Source organism: Xenopus laevis, chromosome 3S (assembly GCF_017654675.1).
Source record: "Xenopus laevis strain J_2021 chromosome 3S, Xenopus_laevis_v10.1, whole genome shotgun sequence".
NCBI lineage: Eukaryota > Metazoa > Chordata > Amphibia > Anura > Pipidae > Xenopus > Xenopus laevis.
Window position 1 is genome coordinate 90,737,041 of NC_054376.1, and position 19,745 is coordinate 90,756,785.

At 36.6% G+C, this 19,745-nt stretch overlaps 1 protein-coding gene across 1 annotated transcript in view; it reads left to right on the forward strand.

The window, feature by feature from the left end:
* Positions 1 to 19,745, forward strand: part of ntn4.S (netrin 4 S homeolog) — a 79,317-nt gene that overhangs the window by 26,864 nt on the left and 32,708 nt on the right. The window contains exons 4-5 of the mRNA XM_018256005.2: positions 9,134 to 9,260; positions 15,611 to 15,799. Of these exons, the coding sequence (XP_018111494.1) occupies positions 9,134 to 9,260; positions 15,611 to 15,799 (316 nt within the window). The remainder of the gene's footprint in view (positions 1 to 9,133; positions 9,261 to 15,610; positions 15,800 to 19,745) is intronic.

The window sequence follows — 19,745 nt, forward strand, 5'->3', positions numbered from 1 at the left end:
GAGTGTGTTGAAACTTTTATGACCTGCCAAATTTTGTAAAATTAACATGGTAATTAGGGTGTGTGGCCACAACAATGGGCATGGTCAAAAAATTTCGCCGCCGAGTTATCAAGGTAGATCTCCTGATGGGGGCCAGGTGTCACAAAGTCTGGGCACCCCTGACTTACACTATATTATTTACATATTGTTTTCTTCAGTCTTGGAATTACACAATCACAGCGAGCAGGCAGCTGTGATTTTGTGGACACTTTTGATAAGACAAAGGGGCAAATTCACTAACCTCCGGAAATTCGCCAGCGACGGGGCTTCGCTCACATCATCGCCACACTTCGCCAGGCAAAAATTCGCCAGGACAACGCTAATTCACTAAATTGCGAAGTTGCGTCCAGGGTGCCAAATGATGGCTAAGTTTCACTAGCGTTAATTCGGCAAGCAAAGCGAAGTTGCGCTAGCGATGGCTAATTTGCATACGGCGGGAAGTTAAATTTCAATGGACGTATATGTTGCAGCAAATACATTACACTACACAAGCCCAGGGAACCTTAATAAAATAAAATAGAGTTGTTATAATGCCCAAAACATGAGCCCAGTGTATAGTTTATGTGCCATATGTTAGGAAATGTATGGGGAAACCGGGTACCCGGTGTGTATCATCCCCAAAACCTTGTGTATGCACCAGAATGGGGGACTTAATGACCATGTGCAATGCCCTACACAATTATAGAGCCTGAGGAGGGAAGGGGACATTTGAGTATTGCAGTGACATGTAGGAAGTGCTGAATGGAAAGTGAAAGTAATTGACTGGCCCACCTCTATGACTCAGGCATTGATACAGAGCAAATAATATTTGACAGCTCAGATATTTAAACACCTTTATAACAGGAATGGATGTTTTAACGAAAAAAGGATTTTTGTTCCATGTTTCATTTGCAAACAACTTTCATTATGCAGCTTTTTATGTGTAGGTGACAGGTGAGCTTTAATTAGAGGGTGGTGTCTTCAGGCGAATATGCCCTAAGACTTCACAGAGCACTATTTATGGGGCAGAACTGTTTTATCCTGAACCACAGCTAGCAAGTGGATTTCTGATGCATTGTTTCTGTATTCTGGCATACACAGAAGGTAATCTGAAAAGACAGACGGTATTGATTTCAAATACAATTTCATTTACAAATAACATTTTAAAATCATTGAAAATGTTTTAGCTATTAAGGAAAGTGGCTTAAAATGAAATTATCTTTCATTATGCAGAGAAAAAAAGTATTTTTCGGATGCTGTCCTACGAGCCTGTTATTAAATTCCCGCTATAAATATTAAAACTGCATCTGTGCTGTGAAAAAAATCATTCAACACAATTTCTTTTGTGATTCTATATTTTAATTTACAAATTTTTATATGTAACAGCAAGTCTATCTAAGAGTTTTGCAGCTGCAACAACTTTTATATTATGTTTCAAGATCATAAAAACTATATTTCAATATGGACAAATTCATCCTCTTTAATTTTTGTTATAAATAAAATATTTTGCATTCTACTCCTTAAAGTAACAGTAACAGCAAAAAATTAAAATGTATCAAAGTACTTAAAATATAATGTACTGCTACTTTGCACTGGTAAACATTCTATGTTTGCTCCAGAAAAACTGCTATAAGTTTATATAAACAAGCTGCTGTGAAGCCACAGGGACAGCCACTGAATCTGGAAAAAAAGGCACAGGTTACATAGAAGATAACAGATAAGCTTGGTAAAACAATATTCTATTCTACAGGGCTTCTATTATCTGCTATGTTAACTGTGCCTTCTCTCCTTTTTCCAGCTTGAATGGCTGCCCCCATGGCTACACAGCAGCGTGTTTATATAAACTATAGAAGTTTGTGAAGATTCTCATTCATCCAGGTCATGATATATCTGTAGAAATAAGTCAAATCATCTGGACGTTTGCTGTGTTTTTCTTGAACACGTTTCACCTAGTTTTGTTGGATGACTGGTGAAACGTCTTCAATAAAAACACAGCAAGTCCAGTTGATTTGACTTATTTCTACAGATAAACTATAGAAGTCTTTCTGAAGCAAACACAGAACGTTTACTCTTGCAGGGCATTAGTACATTATATTTTAATTACTTTGAAATGCGTTCATGTTTTTGGTGTTACTCTTCCTTTAAAGTTTATGTACTAAAGGGGGGCCGAGGAGCAAAGTGCAAAAAACAGCCAGACTCTTGCTCTTTGCATCCAGCACTGCAAAGAGTTCCAGCACCTTCAAAGTGTAAATTAAATACACCTAAACTTGCACCTAGGTGCCAGATACTCATGTGCCAAGTCTGTGATCCTAAGTGCTGCTCTTGTATCTATAGCTGACCACACACTGCCAGATTTGCTTGGAAAACTTTACTATATTATAACTGTGCATTTTAGCTAAACCTAATTTTGATTGTTGCTTGTGGACCATTTTAGCCTCGAACTTTCAGGAAACGATGCAGTAAGAGCTGGAGGGTACAATATGGATATCCTTGAACTGCAATCAATAGCATTCTTATTCTCTGACAGTGATCTGATTTGTTCTGTTTTGCTATTCTATAGAAGTGTCAGGAGACTCATTCAAACATCAAAAAGAAAAGAAATATACAATGACCTGACAGGAGTAATTGTGTCTCCTTAACAGAATTATGAATTTGTAACAGTGATCACGCTATGGAAATAACACTGGCTGATTACACACCCCATCCAAATACAAATGTCTCATGAGTCACTGACGCAGTCCCTCTGTTCTAATCCTTTTAAATCCGATCTATGACAGATGTGCCTCCTCTACTATGAAAACAACTGAAAAATGGAATGAAAGGAAGGCTGCACCCTTTTAAATCACTGTACACATTTATTTTAACTCTTTAAACTCTCTGCACTTAGAAACTAGAAATGCACTTGCACTTTTCCTACTTCAAATCTTTCCTATTTTCTCTTAATTCATCTCCATGCTTTAAGCACTGGTTTATTCTTTGATCTTGCATTGATGTGAGGTTTCTGAAGGAGAAGGTTTTTAACTGGCTTGAGAAAAAATATATTTTTTTGTGGCACTAGAGAAATAAGATTGCTTAAAATCCATGATGAAAACATGTTTTATCTCTTCAGAAACTTTCCCCATGTTCATTATTTGAAACATAAACATGGATTTCAATTCAAGTATTTGTGCAACATTCAGTTTCATTCTATAAGCTAAATTATCTCATCTCTCATATATATTTTTTATTTGTAATATGTGACACTCTGTTTAATTATAACCTGAGTTATACCACATCATATACAGAGGTACAGATATATAGTGAATAAAGTACCCCCTCTTGTAAAATATAAGAATATTATAAGTTACCAAGGAGTTTCATGACCATATAAAAACACGAGGCCGAAGGCCGAGTGCTTTTATACAGGTCATGGAACTCCGAGGTAACTTCTAATATCCTCATATTTTACAACTGGGTACTTTATTTATTATAATACACAAATTTCAGTGAGTCATGTGACAGAAATGACATCAGAACTCACCGTTTATAACTGATGACATCAGAACTCACCGTTTATAAGGATATAATTTACAAGATATTCATGGCTTTTGTGTATTATAAAGTATATATACAGAGCCTTGCCTGATGGGAAATTCTCAGTAGTTTGGATGGAGCACATAAGACGCAGTCTCTGCCGCAAATAATTATTTATTGAATCACAATTCTTGGATCCTTGTGATCCTAAACATGTTGTGATTCAATAAATAATTATTTGCGGCAGAGACTGCGTCTTATGTGCTCCATCCAAACCTATGGTTGCTGAAATTGCCTGTGGGTCTTCTGGTGTGGCGTGACTGGAGAGTGAGCACGATACACAGGTGAAGGTGACTGAACGAATTTTCTGAAAACTGAAATTCTCAGTAGTGTAAATGTGCTGGAGCTTTCCTTCTTTTTCTTCTATCTGCAAAAGTTTCCTCTGGGTTGAATGTGGATAACTCACGTGATATCCTGTCTGATAAATTGTAACTGTTCAGAAAAGGAAAGTTGCCAGTCTGTGTGGCATGAGGATAGTCTTCTCAAGCAAGCGGCACAGGGTTTCTACTAAAACTCCATGGAATGTCATGTGAACTAAGGAACTATTTGGTGCCAAGCTCTAGACTTACTTCCACTTTTAAATATTCACTGAGTATGTGAGTTCAGACAGGGTTCAGCAAATCTGAAATTTCTTACACAAGCACATATACTTTTTGTGTGTATGTGTATATAGAGAGAGAGAGAGAGAGAGAGAGAGAGAGAGAGAGACAGTGAGAGAGAAGCATTGGGAAACAGGTTGATGCAGTGTATGTTTGTATGTTTTCATATGTGTGGTAACCTCAGCAAACATGTCTAGGCCCTGCCATTTCAAGTACATAGAGGCCCAACAGCCCTCAACCAGCCCACTAAATAGCGACTTTCTATGGCATCATACAGCAGCCCCTCTGGCATTTGCCAGAACCCACAGATTGCCAGTCCGGGCCTGTCAGCAAATGTCAGTTTTGCAATGGTAAAAATTAAAATGTTTTGTTTTATTAATGTTCAGCTTCAGTAAAAGCTGGCTTACGAAGTCCTGGATTCAATGGACAAAAGTCCAGTAAGCTGCTCCATGTGAATTGGTTTCAGTGACAGGTAGCTGCATTGTTTTGTAGGCTGCAGCTTCACAGGGGTTGGCTCTCTATGAAAAGGATCTGGGTTTTTCAAAGAGAGAGAGAGAGAACCTTGGGGAAAGCAGGAGCTGTTGTCCTGTGTTCTAACTACCATGTAAGTGTGGAACCATTATTTGTGCATTGTGCTTTGTAAGGGATCAGGGCGCAATCCCCTTGTCCTGGGTTAGTAAGAGAAAGCAACTTTGTATTAGTTACAGCCGGAGAGGCTTAGGTTTTTTTTTGTCTCTCTTCAAAAAAGCTTCCAACAAACTTACCAAAGGTATGTTTGGCAGCGTGCGTCCAAAAAAAAGACGCGCGTCTAAACAATTTCACCGCGCGACAATTTTTTTTTGACGCCCATAGACTTTAATGGGCGTCTGCGACATTTTGGGTCAAATTCGCCCATCCCTACCAAAGACCAGTTACGCTCAATTGACCTGTCTGTGCCTCTGTTTTAGTGTTTGGAAGTGTACACAAAGGTCTATTCCCCAGTGAGCCCACGATCCAACTACCTGAAATCGCTACAATATATATATATAGGCCTTGGTTAAAGTGGAATATTTGGTTTATAGAAAATGAAAATGAGTTTTTTTCAGTGCCACATTGATTGGCATGGTATATTTACCTTCTATAGATGCAGCACTCATATTGTTATCTTCATTCACATAATATATTAAATAGAGTATTCATCACTCACATCAGTCCTGCCCTAGTGGATCTTACAGTCTGTGGCAGAAAACAATTAAGTGGTATCGGCAACGAGTACAGGTATAGGATCCTTTATCAGGAAACCCGTTATCCAGCAATCTCAGAATGATGGAAAGGCAATCTCCCACAGACTCCATAGTAATCAAATAATTAAACTTTTTAAAAATGATTTCCTTTTTCTCTGCAATAATAGAACAGTACATTGTACTTGATCCCAACTAAGATATGATTAATCCTTACTAAAGGCAAAACAATCTTATTGGGTTTAATTAATATTAAAAAGATTTTTTAGTAGTAAGGTGTGGTGATCCAAATTGTGGAAAAACCCCTGCCTCATAGACTGCGGTGCAGTACATTATATTTTTTTTTAATTTTACTCAGCTGTACATGCATATGTTCCCATGTATGCTAGTGACATCTGGGAGTGGTACAATTTCAGCACTTCTTTTTTCCTAGTGCTTTTTATTCCCTAAACGTAGTGCCTGCACAGGGAAGACTTAGCAATTGCACCGGCACCCTTCTATCCCCCTGTGAATGGGACTTTGCTAGCCCTTTATTTGAAAATAAATTACCATTACACACAAATACACACACACATATTTTTTTCTTCTAAAGATTGATATACTGCATAACCCATGAATACACTAGCTCTTGCATTTGTTTGCTACTTTATTATGTACAAGTCATGTGATTATAAGGTTTGCAGCAGGTCTAGTAACCCATAGCAATCAGTAGTTTAATAGCTGTTGCTATCGGTTAATAGACCAGGACAAACTTTTTGCCTTTTCATATTGTTCCCATTAAAATCATGTACTGTATTTGAATCATCGGTTTGATTCTAGAGATTCTGCTTTCCTTCATGTATTCTTCAAACAGTTGCAACTAGAAATAGTTTGACATATTCATTTCAAGGTTCCTTATGGTTTCTTTTATACTGGATAAACCCACAACACATTTTAACAAATATTGTATCCAAATGACAGACTGCCGGGAGGCAGTCCAAGGCTTCGTAGGATAAAGTCCTTAAAAATCACTGCTGGAAGTCATATTAATTGGCTGTGTATAACCAAAGCACACTGTACAGTGAGAGATCATATAATGTTGAATGATGAGTGCTTCAGATATTGCCCTTGGAGCAAAAAATTCTGTAATTTACCAAAGCAGTCACTGTCAAAATATTTCAGATTGCTGATTAAAGGTAAACAGAGATCATTTCTCGGCGTACAAATATAGTAGGCTGATGTCCCGAGGGCATGCTAAACTTCTAAGTACCTGCATGTACCATCAGAGGCCTCATCTCTGCAGAAATTGTTTTTCTGGTGTAAATGATGGAAAGATTATAAATTCTGATTAACTGAGAAAATGAGATTGCCTACATCTGAAAAAGAATCTGTTTACATGAAATTCCTTTGAAGTATTGAATTCATTAGTGTTAATTAATATAATCGGCTCAGAAAAAAGGCCCAAAGCAGTGTCTCCTCATCTAGCAAAAAAGAAATGTGCTCAAAGCATATTTGAACTCTAGTACATACTTTTATTCCAATATTTCCCAAGCATTTTTTTTAAAATGTGCTGGCAGTTACAGAGCACCTGTCAAAGCTGCTAACATGCACTAAAACAGTTGCAGAAACAGATGTTATTAGGCCCTGAAGCAAATTCATTTAAGGGTCCCCAGACTTCCAGAAGTTGACCTTTTTACCAAAATACATTGAAATATTTATTAATTGGAACACTTGTTGTGGCTGCTGCATCCTGAGGCTGTGGCCTTTATGATGCCCCCTCTTACACTTATGCGCTTACCTTATTTATTTTTGATTCAGTTTCGAGGTTCACAATTTTGGAAATTCACCTCTTAAAGTTACAACTTTTTGCCCCGTCTGCTTGAGGCAAGTTTCTCACCTTGCCCATGGCTAAAACAGCACCGGACTCTTTACATTACCTACAGGGTATGCTTATATCATACAGTGGCGTAACTAGATATTACTGGGCCCCACACCACAGCAAATAAATACCCAAAGGTTGTCCTCAACCTCACTTCAGAAAAGAAAGTATTGCCAATACCTGTATTTGATTTCAACGGGGTGCTCCCACTTTTATTCAAGGTGCTTCCAGACACTTAACAATGGATCAATGAACCTCACTTCACCAATATATATTAAAATTGCTCATTAAGTAGGGCCTCATGGGGCCCCCTATACCTCCTGTGCCTGAGCAGGGTCTGCTTCTGCTGTAGTTATGCCCCTGATATCATAGGTTGCTTAATCAGATAAAAATGTTTTATTCGTTTGATTCCTCAACTACATTTTCATTGCTTCATTCATTTACACTGTATTGCAACTGCACATTCCAGATAACTGTTTTAGGATGGATTCACTTTGTCGAATCAGGGAATTCAGACTGTATCTCATCATGAGCGATTATTTGTGGCTATATAATTGGAATTCTAAAATGAATTGATATTTTAGCTGACAATTGATGTAAATGATGCTTAGGGGCCGATTCACTAAATTCGAGTGAAGGATTCGAAGTAAAAAAACTTCGAATTTCGAAGTATTTTTTGGGCTACTTCGACCATCGAATGGGCTACTTCGACCATCGACTACGACTTCGAATCGAAGGATTCGAACTAAAAATCGTTCGACTATTTGACCATTCGATAGTCGAATTACTGTCTCTTTAAAAAAAACTTCGACCCCCTACTTCGGCAGCTAAAAGCTACCGAAGTCAATGCTAGCCCATGGGGAAGGTCCCCATAGGCTTTCCTACGTTTTTTTGATCGAAGGATATTCGTTCGATCGTTGGATTTAAATCCTTCGAATCGTTCGATTTGAAGGATTTAATCGTTCGATCGAAGGAATAATCCTTCGATGGTACGATCGCAGTATTTGCGCTAAATCCTTTCGACTTCGATATTCAACCCATAGTGAATCAGCCCCTAAATCTCTGTAATGCACGGTGGCATTACAGAGATTAAACGGTTGGCCCTAGGGCCAACGATCGGACCAGCCTGATAATGGCCACCTCAATGTGGGCATATCAGGGAGAGATTCGCCCATTTGTCGACATCGCCAAACGAGCGGATCTCCCTGTGTATGGCCACCTTAAGGATTCACGTACTTTTGCCATATGCATATATGTAATTGGATCACTTTTTTTTTCAATAAAGACATGACCAAATATAATGATTTGTGTGTTTCATTTGTTAAGCTAGGTTTTATCTACTTTTAGGACTAGAAATCAGATGATGTTTTAGATCACAATTATATAAAAATATAGAAAATTTTAAGGTTTCAAAAACTTTCACTAACCACTGTAGATCTGTTACAGATTTTCTACAGCCGATAGATTTCCTGGGCACCTGTCTGAAAGTAAATATTTTATTGGATGCTATGGATTCCCATCACTGGGCAAAATGTGTTTCTTTTATTTCAAATGTGGGAATACTGTATATTAAAATTATGTCATGATTTGCAATTTTATTAGATGCAGGGCAATCTGGGAACCCTGTAGTTACCATAAATATTATATCTTTAAAGAGATAAATATGAAGAAATGCTTATCTAATTTTAATTACAGGTGGAGTCAGTGAACTGTACATCTGTCACACATACACAGAAACAATAGTTGCTAGTGCCATGTGTGTAATGTGTGAGCCTGTGTTGCACAAATCTGTCTGTGTGTGTACTTGTGTATCACAAATAAAGACACAGTGTTACATGACATGTGTATATACTTTGTCAATGCAGGTCCATGGAAGGTGCATCTGCAAGCACAACACTGCAGGTCTCCACTGTGAACACTGTGCACCTCTTTACAATGATCAACCATGGCAAGCTGCAAATGGTAAAACTGGAGAACCTAACCCCTGCAAAAGTAAGTCACGTTTCTCCTATATATGATCAATATATATATGCTTACATGTGATAGTTTTATTTTTAAAGTAAGTGACTTGTCAATTTAGAGAAGTGAACTAAACAGTTATAAAGAGATGTTCTGACAGGTTTATTGCCTCAATACGTGACTATCAACTCAAAGTACAAATATTTAGAATACAGTTTAATATCCTTCCTAAAAATAATGTGATGTATCAGATGAATTAAAATATGAGTGTATAACCTATGAGGCTTGTCCCCTTATTGTACCATACGTATCCTTACTGCCCGTTGTTACTAAGGTTTTTCTTGATATAGCAGCTATATAACATCATATTATATTGTATCCATTTCCAGGCCTCACCATTACTGCACAACATTTTCTGAACACAGTCACTAAGTAAGTAAAAATAGCCTGAAACTGTGCACAGTGGTGAAGCCTTGGGCAAGAAGGTGCAAGACAGGGACATAAATTCAGGAGACTTCGGAAAACGAGGCACCGCGTGTGCCATCCCCCAGGCGATTTTCATTTTAGCCGGCAGAAGGCAGTTTGGGGAGATTGTCGACCCGAAAAAGAGGAGATTTGTCGATGGGGCGACTAATCTCCCCGAATCTGCTTGTGTGGACTGACCAAAAATATAACTTTGATAAACAGGGATATTAAAAATGGGTACATTGCTAGCGGATTGGCTGCTATCCTCCAGTTCCTTAGCCTGAAGGCTACTATGTTTTTTGGAAAAATATTCAGTTGCTCAAAAGGTAAAATCACATCACAGGTATAGGATTAGTTATCCAGAAACCCATTAGTCAGGAAGCTCTGAATTAAGGGAAGGCCATCTCCCATAGAATTCATATTAATCAAATAAGTCAAATCTTTGAAATTGATTTAGGGGTAGATTTATCAAAATGTGAGATTAGAGCTTGCCACAGAAAAAAATTGTATTTATTAAAAAGTGTATTTATCAAATGGTGATTACCAATGATAAATACACTTTTAAATATTCCATAGGAATGAATAGAAAGTGAGTGAATTTTTCTGTGCTGAGCTCTTATCTCACAATTTGATAAATCTGCCCCTTAGTGTTTCTCTGTAATAATAAAACTGTATCTTGTTTGTATCCAAACTAAAATATAATTATACATTATTAGACTAAGGGGCTGATTTACCTAGCCTCGGGTGAATATTCGAATTTCAAAAAGTTCGAATTTCGAAGTAACTTTTTGGATACTTCGACCATCGAATTGGACTTCGACTTCGATTCGAACGATTCGAATAAAAAATCGTTCGACCATTCGATAGTCGAAGTACTGTCTCTTTAAAAATCCTTCGAATTCAATACTTCGCCAAGTTAAACCTACCGAATTGCATTATAAGCCTATGGGGACCTTCTACAAGCATTTTCTAAGTTTTTGGCATCGAATAAAAATCGTTCGATCGATCGCTGAAAATCGTTAGAATCGAACAATTTAATTGTTCGATCGAACGATTACTATTCGACCGATCGAATGCTTATTTTAGTGCTAAATCCTTCGAATTCAATATTCATATATTCAATATTTCAATTCGATGGTCGAATTAGAGGGTTTTTACCCCTCAAAATTCGACCCTTGATAAATACCCCCTTAGAGTATGATGATCCAAATTATGAAAAGATGCCTTGAAAACCCCCATGTCCTGTGTATTCTGGATAACAGGTCCCATACCTGTACTTCAATTTTTATGTGTGTGTAATGAAACTATGCATTCTAGATGCAATGTTCCCTTTAACCTTTGCTTAACTGAAATATCTCCGATCTTGTGCTCTACACTTTATTTCATTGCATTGTACTTATGCCCTTAATGCCAAATCATGTACGCTGGCAGTCTGTATAGAAAAGTAGCATTAAATGCCTTTCATATTGGCAAGAGATCTGTAGCATATGGGACAAAAACTGGCATGACCAGAGCTGAAACGTCTGACCCCTTATGGTACAGTGATGATGCAAAAATAAAGCTGACCTGTAACCCATAAAGCTCATTAGTTTATTATTAATAATAATAACTAGCAGAATACCATGTGCGTGCACAGATCTTAGATCATATCTTGAAATGCTAGTCACATTATAGCTTGGCACTGTATTGGTCAAAAAGTACCATTCTGATTTATTAAGCTTCTGGGGCATGATTGCTGTGCCATACTTTACATTCCATTGCAATTGTGTTATTGTAACCTTTACACTGTACTTTCAGCTTCTATTGTCTTTTACTATACAAACCCATCTATTATTTACCTGTCTTACTTATATGTATCCATTGTCTCCATAATTAAAATCCTTTAGGCAGAAACAAGAAATTCTGCAGTGGCTGCGGATTGCTTCCTTTTGTAAACAGCTGATCTTATGTTGCATAAATGTGCTTTTTATGTCTGTGGACATTAAGACCTAGAAAAAACTATTTGTGGAATGCTTTCTTGTGTTACCAATTAACCTTGACAAAGCCACCAAGGATACAGAATATTTTGAATTCCCGTGACAGTATTAACTTGTTTTTGTACTTAACCTTTTTTGCTACACAATTATTCTGCTTTTCATTTTTTAGAAGGACTTTCGAAGCTAGTGTTTTATGTTTGGGTGATACAATTTTTTTTAATTGTGTTAACAATATGAATAAGGTATGGTCCTATGGCATTTAGCACTGGTTGCTAGTGCAACAATAAAGATTTTATGTCCGACATCGGTCAGAAAATCAGTCAATCAGGTTAGAAACTTTTCATTGTTCACAGTGAAATGTATCCATTGTTCAGCTGTTTGTAATGACAAGCAGGCAGCTACACACAGTTTTCATGGCTTCAACTAGAGTATATTGCTTGAAATTATTTTTTAGTTGATGGCCAAATCATACATTCAAACAATTGTTTCAGGGTAAACTTGGTCTTACAATAAGGTAAAGATCTTTTAAAAATTTTAATGTCTATGGCTACCTTAACCAGGAGAAATAACCCACCTTAGAACACTCTTTTTTTTGTTTTTTACATTAAAGAGATATTAACTCTGAAGGTTCAGTCAACATGGCAGCCAACTTAAAGTTTTCCAGGGGCTTCACTCTGTAATAATTGGCTAATGCCAGGGAACATCTAATTTTCTGCTGACATTGCCCCTTCCATAAACCAACAGTGGTTGAAACTTTCAGATTTGGTCCAAAATAAACTGCAGTTTTGAATCTTGTGAAAATGAATTTTTGCTCAAATTGCATCTTCAGGCTGCTCTTACTGTATGATATACAGTATAATAGTTATTGGGGTTTTCATGGTATTATTGATTTCTAAGCTGCCTGATTTATTTTTAAAGTTATGCTAGAGATACCAAATCTCTCAATGTTCTTTTAGCACCAAAACATGGACGTCTTTGTTTTGAGGCAACAATCATTTGTGTATGCCATAAATGTTTCCCAGAAGCAGTACTCAGTGTTTTGTCCCAGCAAATTTCCTTTAGGAAAAGCTGCCAAGGAAAAGTGCCTAAAAACATCCTGATTGCAAATGGATTTTGATCTCTGATACAATGGTCACTTGTGTTGTCATTGTTTTGCTCTCCAGAGTCACTGGGGTTTCTATTACATAGTCATTTATATGCACAAATAGTTCACTTTCATCAGTTTACAGTTAGTTAAATGGTTAAGTTGGGTTGAAAAAGTCCAAAGTCCTTCAAGTTCAACCCCTCCAAATGAAACCCAGCGTACATACATATATATACACACATTAACACCTACCCTCCATACACTCACTTAAACTGCATATACCAATATCTATACTAATTTTTGATTTTAGTATCACAATAGCCTATGATATTATGATTGTCCAAGAAAACATCCAAGCCCCTCTTAAAAGCATTAATAGAATCAGCCATCACAATCTAAATCTCTTTTTACAGAGAAAACAACCTCAACCGTGACAGTCTACCCTCATAATTTAAATCTGCCATCCTATTAAACAGTTTAGTTCAGCTCATTTATATCCTTCTTAAAGGAACAGTAATACCAAAAAATGAACGTTATATAAAGTAATGATTATATAATGTACTGTTGTGCTGCACTGGTAAAACTGCTGTATTTACTTCAGAAAGACTACTATAGTTTATATAAACAAGCTGCTATGTAGCCATGGGGGCAGCCATTCAAAGCTGAAAAAAGAGAAAAGGCACAGGATACACAACTGATAACAGATAAACTCTGTAGTATACAATGGGGTTCTTTAGTGCTTATCTGTTATCTGTCCTTTGCTTGAATGGCTGCCCCCATGGCTACACAGCAATTTGTTTATATGAACTATAGTTGTGTTTCAGAAGCAAACACACCAGTTTTATAAGTGCAGGACAACATTCCATTATATCACCATTCATTTAAAACATTTTTTCGTGTTACTGTTCTTTTAGGGACTTGAGCCCAAAACTGCACTGCATACTCCAGGTGAAGCCTTACCAGTGACCTATTAAGAGGCAAACCTTGATTTAATGCCCTTCTTGTGCAAGACAGTACTTTATTTGCTTTAGTAGCCACAGAACGACACTGCCTGGAATTAGACATCTTATTATCTACAAAAAAAACTTAGATCCTTCTCAATTTGCATTTATGTTATTTCTCACAAAGTGCATAACCTTGCATTTATCAACATTGAGCCTCATTTTCCAGTTTTCTGCCCAGTTTTAGTCAAATGACTGCAAAATGGCAACATCCTGCATGAAACTGCACAATTTAGTATCATCAGCAAAAATAGAAACAGTACTTTCAATGCCCACCTCCAGGTCATTAATAAACAAGTTGAAAAGCAAGGGACCTAGTACAGCGCCCTGTGGTACTCCACTAACAACACTGGTCCAATTAGAAAATGTTCCATTTACCACCACTCTCTATCCAAGTACAAATACTATGTTCCAGGCCAACATTACTTAATTTAATTGGTAGACTTCTGTGTGCTACTGTATCAAAAGCTTTAGCATAGTCTAAGAAAATTATATCCACTGCCATCCCAGAGTCAAGGTCCCTGCTCCCCTTCTCATAAAAATATATTAAACTAGTCTAGGAAGACCGATTACACATAAAACCATGCTGACACAAACTCATAGTAGTATTATTTGCAATAAAGTTAAGTATCTTATCCCTTAATAGCCCTTTCAAAAGCTTTCCTACCACTGACAGACTAACCGACCTACTGTATATTTCTGAGACTGAGAATGTGTTCCTTTTTTGAATAGCTGCACCACATTAGCAATTTGCCAGTCTCTCTGCACCACAAAGACTTTAGCCATGCATTATAGCTCCCTAAGCTCCCACTATCTTCCTAAACTTGCAAGTGGCACAGGCAAAATTTCAGAAAAAACTCACTCTTTAAGGTTCTCCATCTACCAATAATGATGCTGTTGGTACCAATATGTAATAAGAAAGCTGGATCATGCCCAGCCCTACTCAATCATTTGTCTACCTGATCAATCACATGCCAAACCCTGCCACCAGGAAGACATCAAGATTACCCTATCCACTTTCTTAATAATGGAATATCCTACAACCACAATCTGTTTAGGCATGGATATGTTCTCCTCCCCACCACTACTAGAGAAATAGAACTTCCGGCTGTTAGAGAGATCAGTTCCATCTAGAACTGCTAATCCAGAGTTCATGCTCCCATCTTCTTCACACAATCTGGCAAATCTGTTGGGATGCATAAACCCTGGAACAGCCTCCCTTTTCCATTTTCCCACACTAGATTTTCTTACTGTCATCCAGCTAACTGCCCAGGGTCGGACTGGGCCGGCGGGACACTGCGAAAACACTCGGTGGGCCTCCGGCTATTGTGAGTCCGCACCCTGTAACTGCCTCATCGTCCTGCTGCTGTTGTGTTTCCTCAAACTATCTGACTCCACTAGGTCATGACTCCTCTCAAGATTGTCAATGAACCGCAGTGTTAATATTTGTTACTCGAACCGCTAAAGTTTCATCACAACCACCACAGAGGTAAGCAGTTTGGAACTCTTGCTCCAAATCTGCATACTTATGGCAGGCTGTGCACTGGTTCAGACCTTCAATCTTGCTAGCACTAAAATCCCAGTTAAAGATCAGAACATGAACTGTAGCCATGAACTGATTACAGTCTGCTCCCTCTAAGTTTCCACCCTAAGCATTTTGGCTGGTGGAATATTTACTTCAAAAATAATTCAAAGCTATAATAAATAATAGGCATAATTACAGTTTTTGTGTTTTTTTTAATTCTATTTAACCCTAGTAAAAAATGAATGGAGTAACCCTTTTTTATATAAATATTGTGTCTATCAAAATGGCTTGTAATTTACTTTGTATGTGATCTTCATTTTGCTGTTTTGCAGAGTGTAAATGCAATGGACATGCAGACAGTTGCCACTTTGATATGGCTGTATGGTTGGGTTCAGGAAATCTAACCGGGGGAGTGTGTGATAACTGTCAACACAATACTGAAGGATTACAATGCCAGAGATGTAAACCTGGATTCTTCCGTGACCTTAAGATTCCATTCTCAGCACCAGATGCCTGCAAAGGTAAGTCTGTATTAACCCCCATATTTGTTGTGCACTTCTAAAGAATTCCTAATAATTCCTTTTATGATATAAAAAAATATGTAATCAAGATTCCACTCTTATACAACACTGTATATATTCTAAATGCCACTCTGTACCAGGGTGTGCTACAAGGATGTCATAGAAACATAAAATAAATATAATTTATAATCTGATCTATAAAAATTATTGTATTGACCGTAGCCCTGTAAAAGGACTGAAATCAAATGAATACCGTTGAAAATGTTGATGCTGGGTCAAAATTGAGATGATATCCTACTAAATGCATTTATTTTTTTCAAGTCAGTAAAGTAACAATGCTTGTCAAAGCTACATACTGTATGTCATGCTTTGTTTTTTCCAAAGCTGAATTTACCCAAATGGTGCCCTTCTATGTTCCACCAGTGTATCAAGTCACCTTCCAATGCAATAAGCATGTGTTTTGTGATGGTTACTTTTTTCTATAATCTTTATTTTATTAATTTAACATTACAATAGAGTAAAGAATGAAAAAAGGGATCAAGAAAGATTGCCATAAATGTAAATATATACATTCATCCAAAATCCAAAAGCTTTATACTATGTACAGATGTGTCCACATATTAACCTTTATTACCTTTCTATATTACAAGACTACCATTGTATTCCTCCTGGGCTAATGTGTAATGCCATGCTTGAATCCACTGCTCCCAATTTTATATCTCCCAAGAATCATTTTTCATCTCTAATCTTTAATTTTCTAATGTCCTTAATATATCTATACCACTCTGTTGTTGTAGGTGGTTCAATAGATCATCATCACAAGGCGTTATTAATACAGGGAGATCTACTTGTAGATGTATTAAAGGAGAATTCAACCCTTTAAGAAAGAACCCGTCCCCCCCAGGGATAAGTATAAAGTATGGGGCATTTCCCCGGGGGGGCAGTTAGGCTGGGGGAGGAGGGAGGGGGGTCTACGTGGGGTGGGGGGGGTAAGGGTTTTTTTTCTTTATGGGTTGAATTCTCTGTTTAAGTTAAATGCTTTATTTTATCTACTATTTCTATCTAGAATTATTCAATCTTTGGACTAATAAACCATAAATGTCTATGAGACCCTTCCCCCTGCTGACATCTCCAGCATATATTTCTAATTACTTTGATTACTTTCATTTTATAGGAGTTTATTGCTATTGCATAATCAATTTATTATTTACTTCCTGTGATCTAAAAGCTACTAAATATATACAGATGAAGCCACTTTGGTTTGTGTGTTTAACACAAAATAACTAAACTCATTTAACTCACTTATCCCATTTAACACAAAAAAATTGCATCACAGCATCCCATCTAATTAGGGAGATTTTGCAGGGTGGTGCCACATGGGGAGATTAGTCGCCAATATAAAATCTTCGCTCACAAGGAAGCTTCATTTGGTGATTTTGGAAAACAAAACAACGTGAATGCCATCCCACCGGCAATTCACATTATTGCCAGTGGGAAGGCATTTCAGGGAGATTAGTTGCCTGCAGTAGCGAAGATTTATCACTTGGCGACTAATCTCCCTGCGTGCTTTACTGAGGCTTCATGTGAACAATAGCAGCTTTGTATTGTTCTTGGAAAGATAAATGCATTTAATGAGTTTACATGACTTTAGATAACATAGTTTCTTCAGTTTATCTCGAGTCATGACACATTTAACAAAAATCCAATTGGCTTTATCTGTATCTGTTTCCATTCAAATTCTTTTTTTCTAATATTATATTCTTTTTTCCACGTATTTTCAATCCCTTTGTCTTTTACCAAAGATTCTTTTATGGTGGTTCCATTTTTTGCATAGATTTTGGAACTTCAGCTACAATTGAATCTGTGCCAAACTGGGTTATCCTAATACTAAAATAGAAACAATCTGCTTCCGACATGGAATAATGCAATAACTTTAGTGGTAGGATAAATCTAATCCAACCGTGGAAAAAGACCAGATTTAATAGCTTGCTTTGCAACTTGGAGCCTTAAAAGCTTATAACTGGAGACCTTTGAAGTCCCATTCATCTAGGACACATTTGTTTCTTAAATGTATAAGACAGTTCGCACAGAATGATAAACTATAACGTATTCATGAACTGAATATGAACATTAATTGCATGACCCACATAAGTAAAGTTATTTTATGGAGAATTAGAAATTGATTGATGAAAAGACATTATAGGGTAAACATGAATCAAGACAGGCACCTATTATTAATTCGTTTTTTTTTTTGTTTTTGTTTTTTTGCTAGCACCACTAGGAAAATTGATAGCAGGTTCAAGTTCATATAGATCAGTCATAGCTCACTGATTCACAATTTCTCTCATACTTATATTTAGTCTAAACTATAACTTAGCTCTACTGTCTATTGAGCATATCTATAGCAGCTGTTTTGGTCTGTTTCCTCACTTGCATTATTCTTTATGAACCAAAATTAATTTATTTGTGAGTAAGATCTTTCTGTACTGCAGCTTTCGGTAACGTTAAAAATGTTTTGTGGATGTTATAAAAAAATATAATTTTGTTGAACCTAATATTTTTTTCTTTGGCTACAAACAAACACCCAGATTTTACCTAGTCTAACAAGACACCACAGTCGGCTTGTTTGTAAGAGGATAGAATATTAGGTAGCTAATCAAATATTTATATCTCAAAAAGATATATGAAAAAGAACAATATCCATCCACTATAAATGAATTCCATGTTTATAGCAATTAGAATTCCCATCTGAATTAACAAATTGAAGATGTTTGCATAACCAGGCTTCTGTTACATGTATATTCCTCCGAAAAGATATGGAAACATGGGAATATGTCAGTACATTAAAAGTAAGTCAAATATCAGATCAGTTGATTTGGGTTCCTCAGCCCCAAGCTCTTCACGTGTAGATTAAAAAGATAAAATAAAGCCAAAAGTTCACTCACTTCACAAATGACATGGTCCATGTGTACAAGCCCTAGGCCATTCACAAACTGATGTTATGAGCATATAATACAGTATAACCCAAATGTACATACCCAGATATAAAAGAAAACTATACCCCCTGAACAATGTACGTCTCTAGAAATTTGTGCCATTAGGTAATCATAAATAGAAAATTGACATTTTAAAAAATAAGGGCCTCCCTCTGGGATTCTAGGATTCACGGTGAACACAAACAAACCATACATGTTAGGTCACATGAGCCAATTACCAGACAAAGTTCCCAGTTGACCCGAAGATGTATTTCCCTCCTTTCTGTTTTTTGCTGATAATCTACAAAATAGCCATAGTTTCCATTTTATACACATAAAGATGTCTCTGTTCCTCCTAAAATATATAGTATCATTAGTGAATACTAATAATCTGTAGGTGAATTTATGTATTTGGATTATAAATAATTATTTGTATTATTTTCTTTAAAAAAAAAAAGTTAAGCATTGCAGATATAAAAAATGTTTTTGTAAAATAAAGTTACCTCTTTAAATACATATTGACATTTATGTGAATGATAAAAAAACTCCAGACCTGGAACTGTAACCTGTTAATTGCACCAAGATGGTCAATGCAATACCAGGAAATATGATCCATGTAACATTTCATTCTTCCATTCTCTGCTGTATAGCTTTCAATAGCTTCTAGTTTCTCATTAGCTGATAATAACCAAGCCAAACTGAAATAGGTAGGTAGCATACTAAACATGAATCAGTACTTGGACATGTTTTGTTTTAATACATTTTTTTTATTTTTTTAATACACCTTTGTTTGTCACTAGTGATAATATGAACTAAAATGATACTGCTATCATTTATCAGCCTTATTTTAATTGTTTTCATATTTTTTTTTATTTGTTTTTTGAAATACCCACATGTTAGGGGCTTCACCATTTCAGGCTGTATTCATTAAACATTATGTTTTGGGCTTCTGTACCAGCCCAAGGCAACCA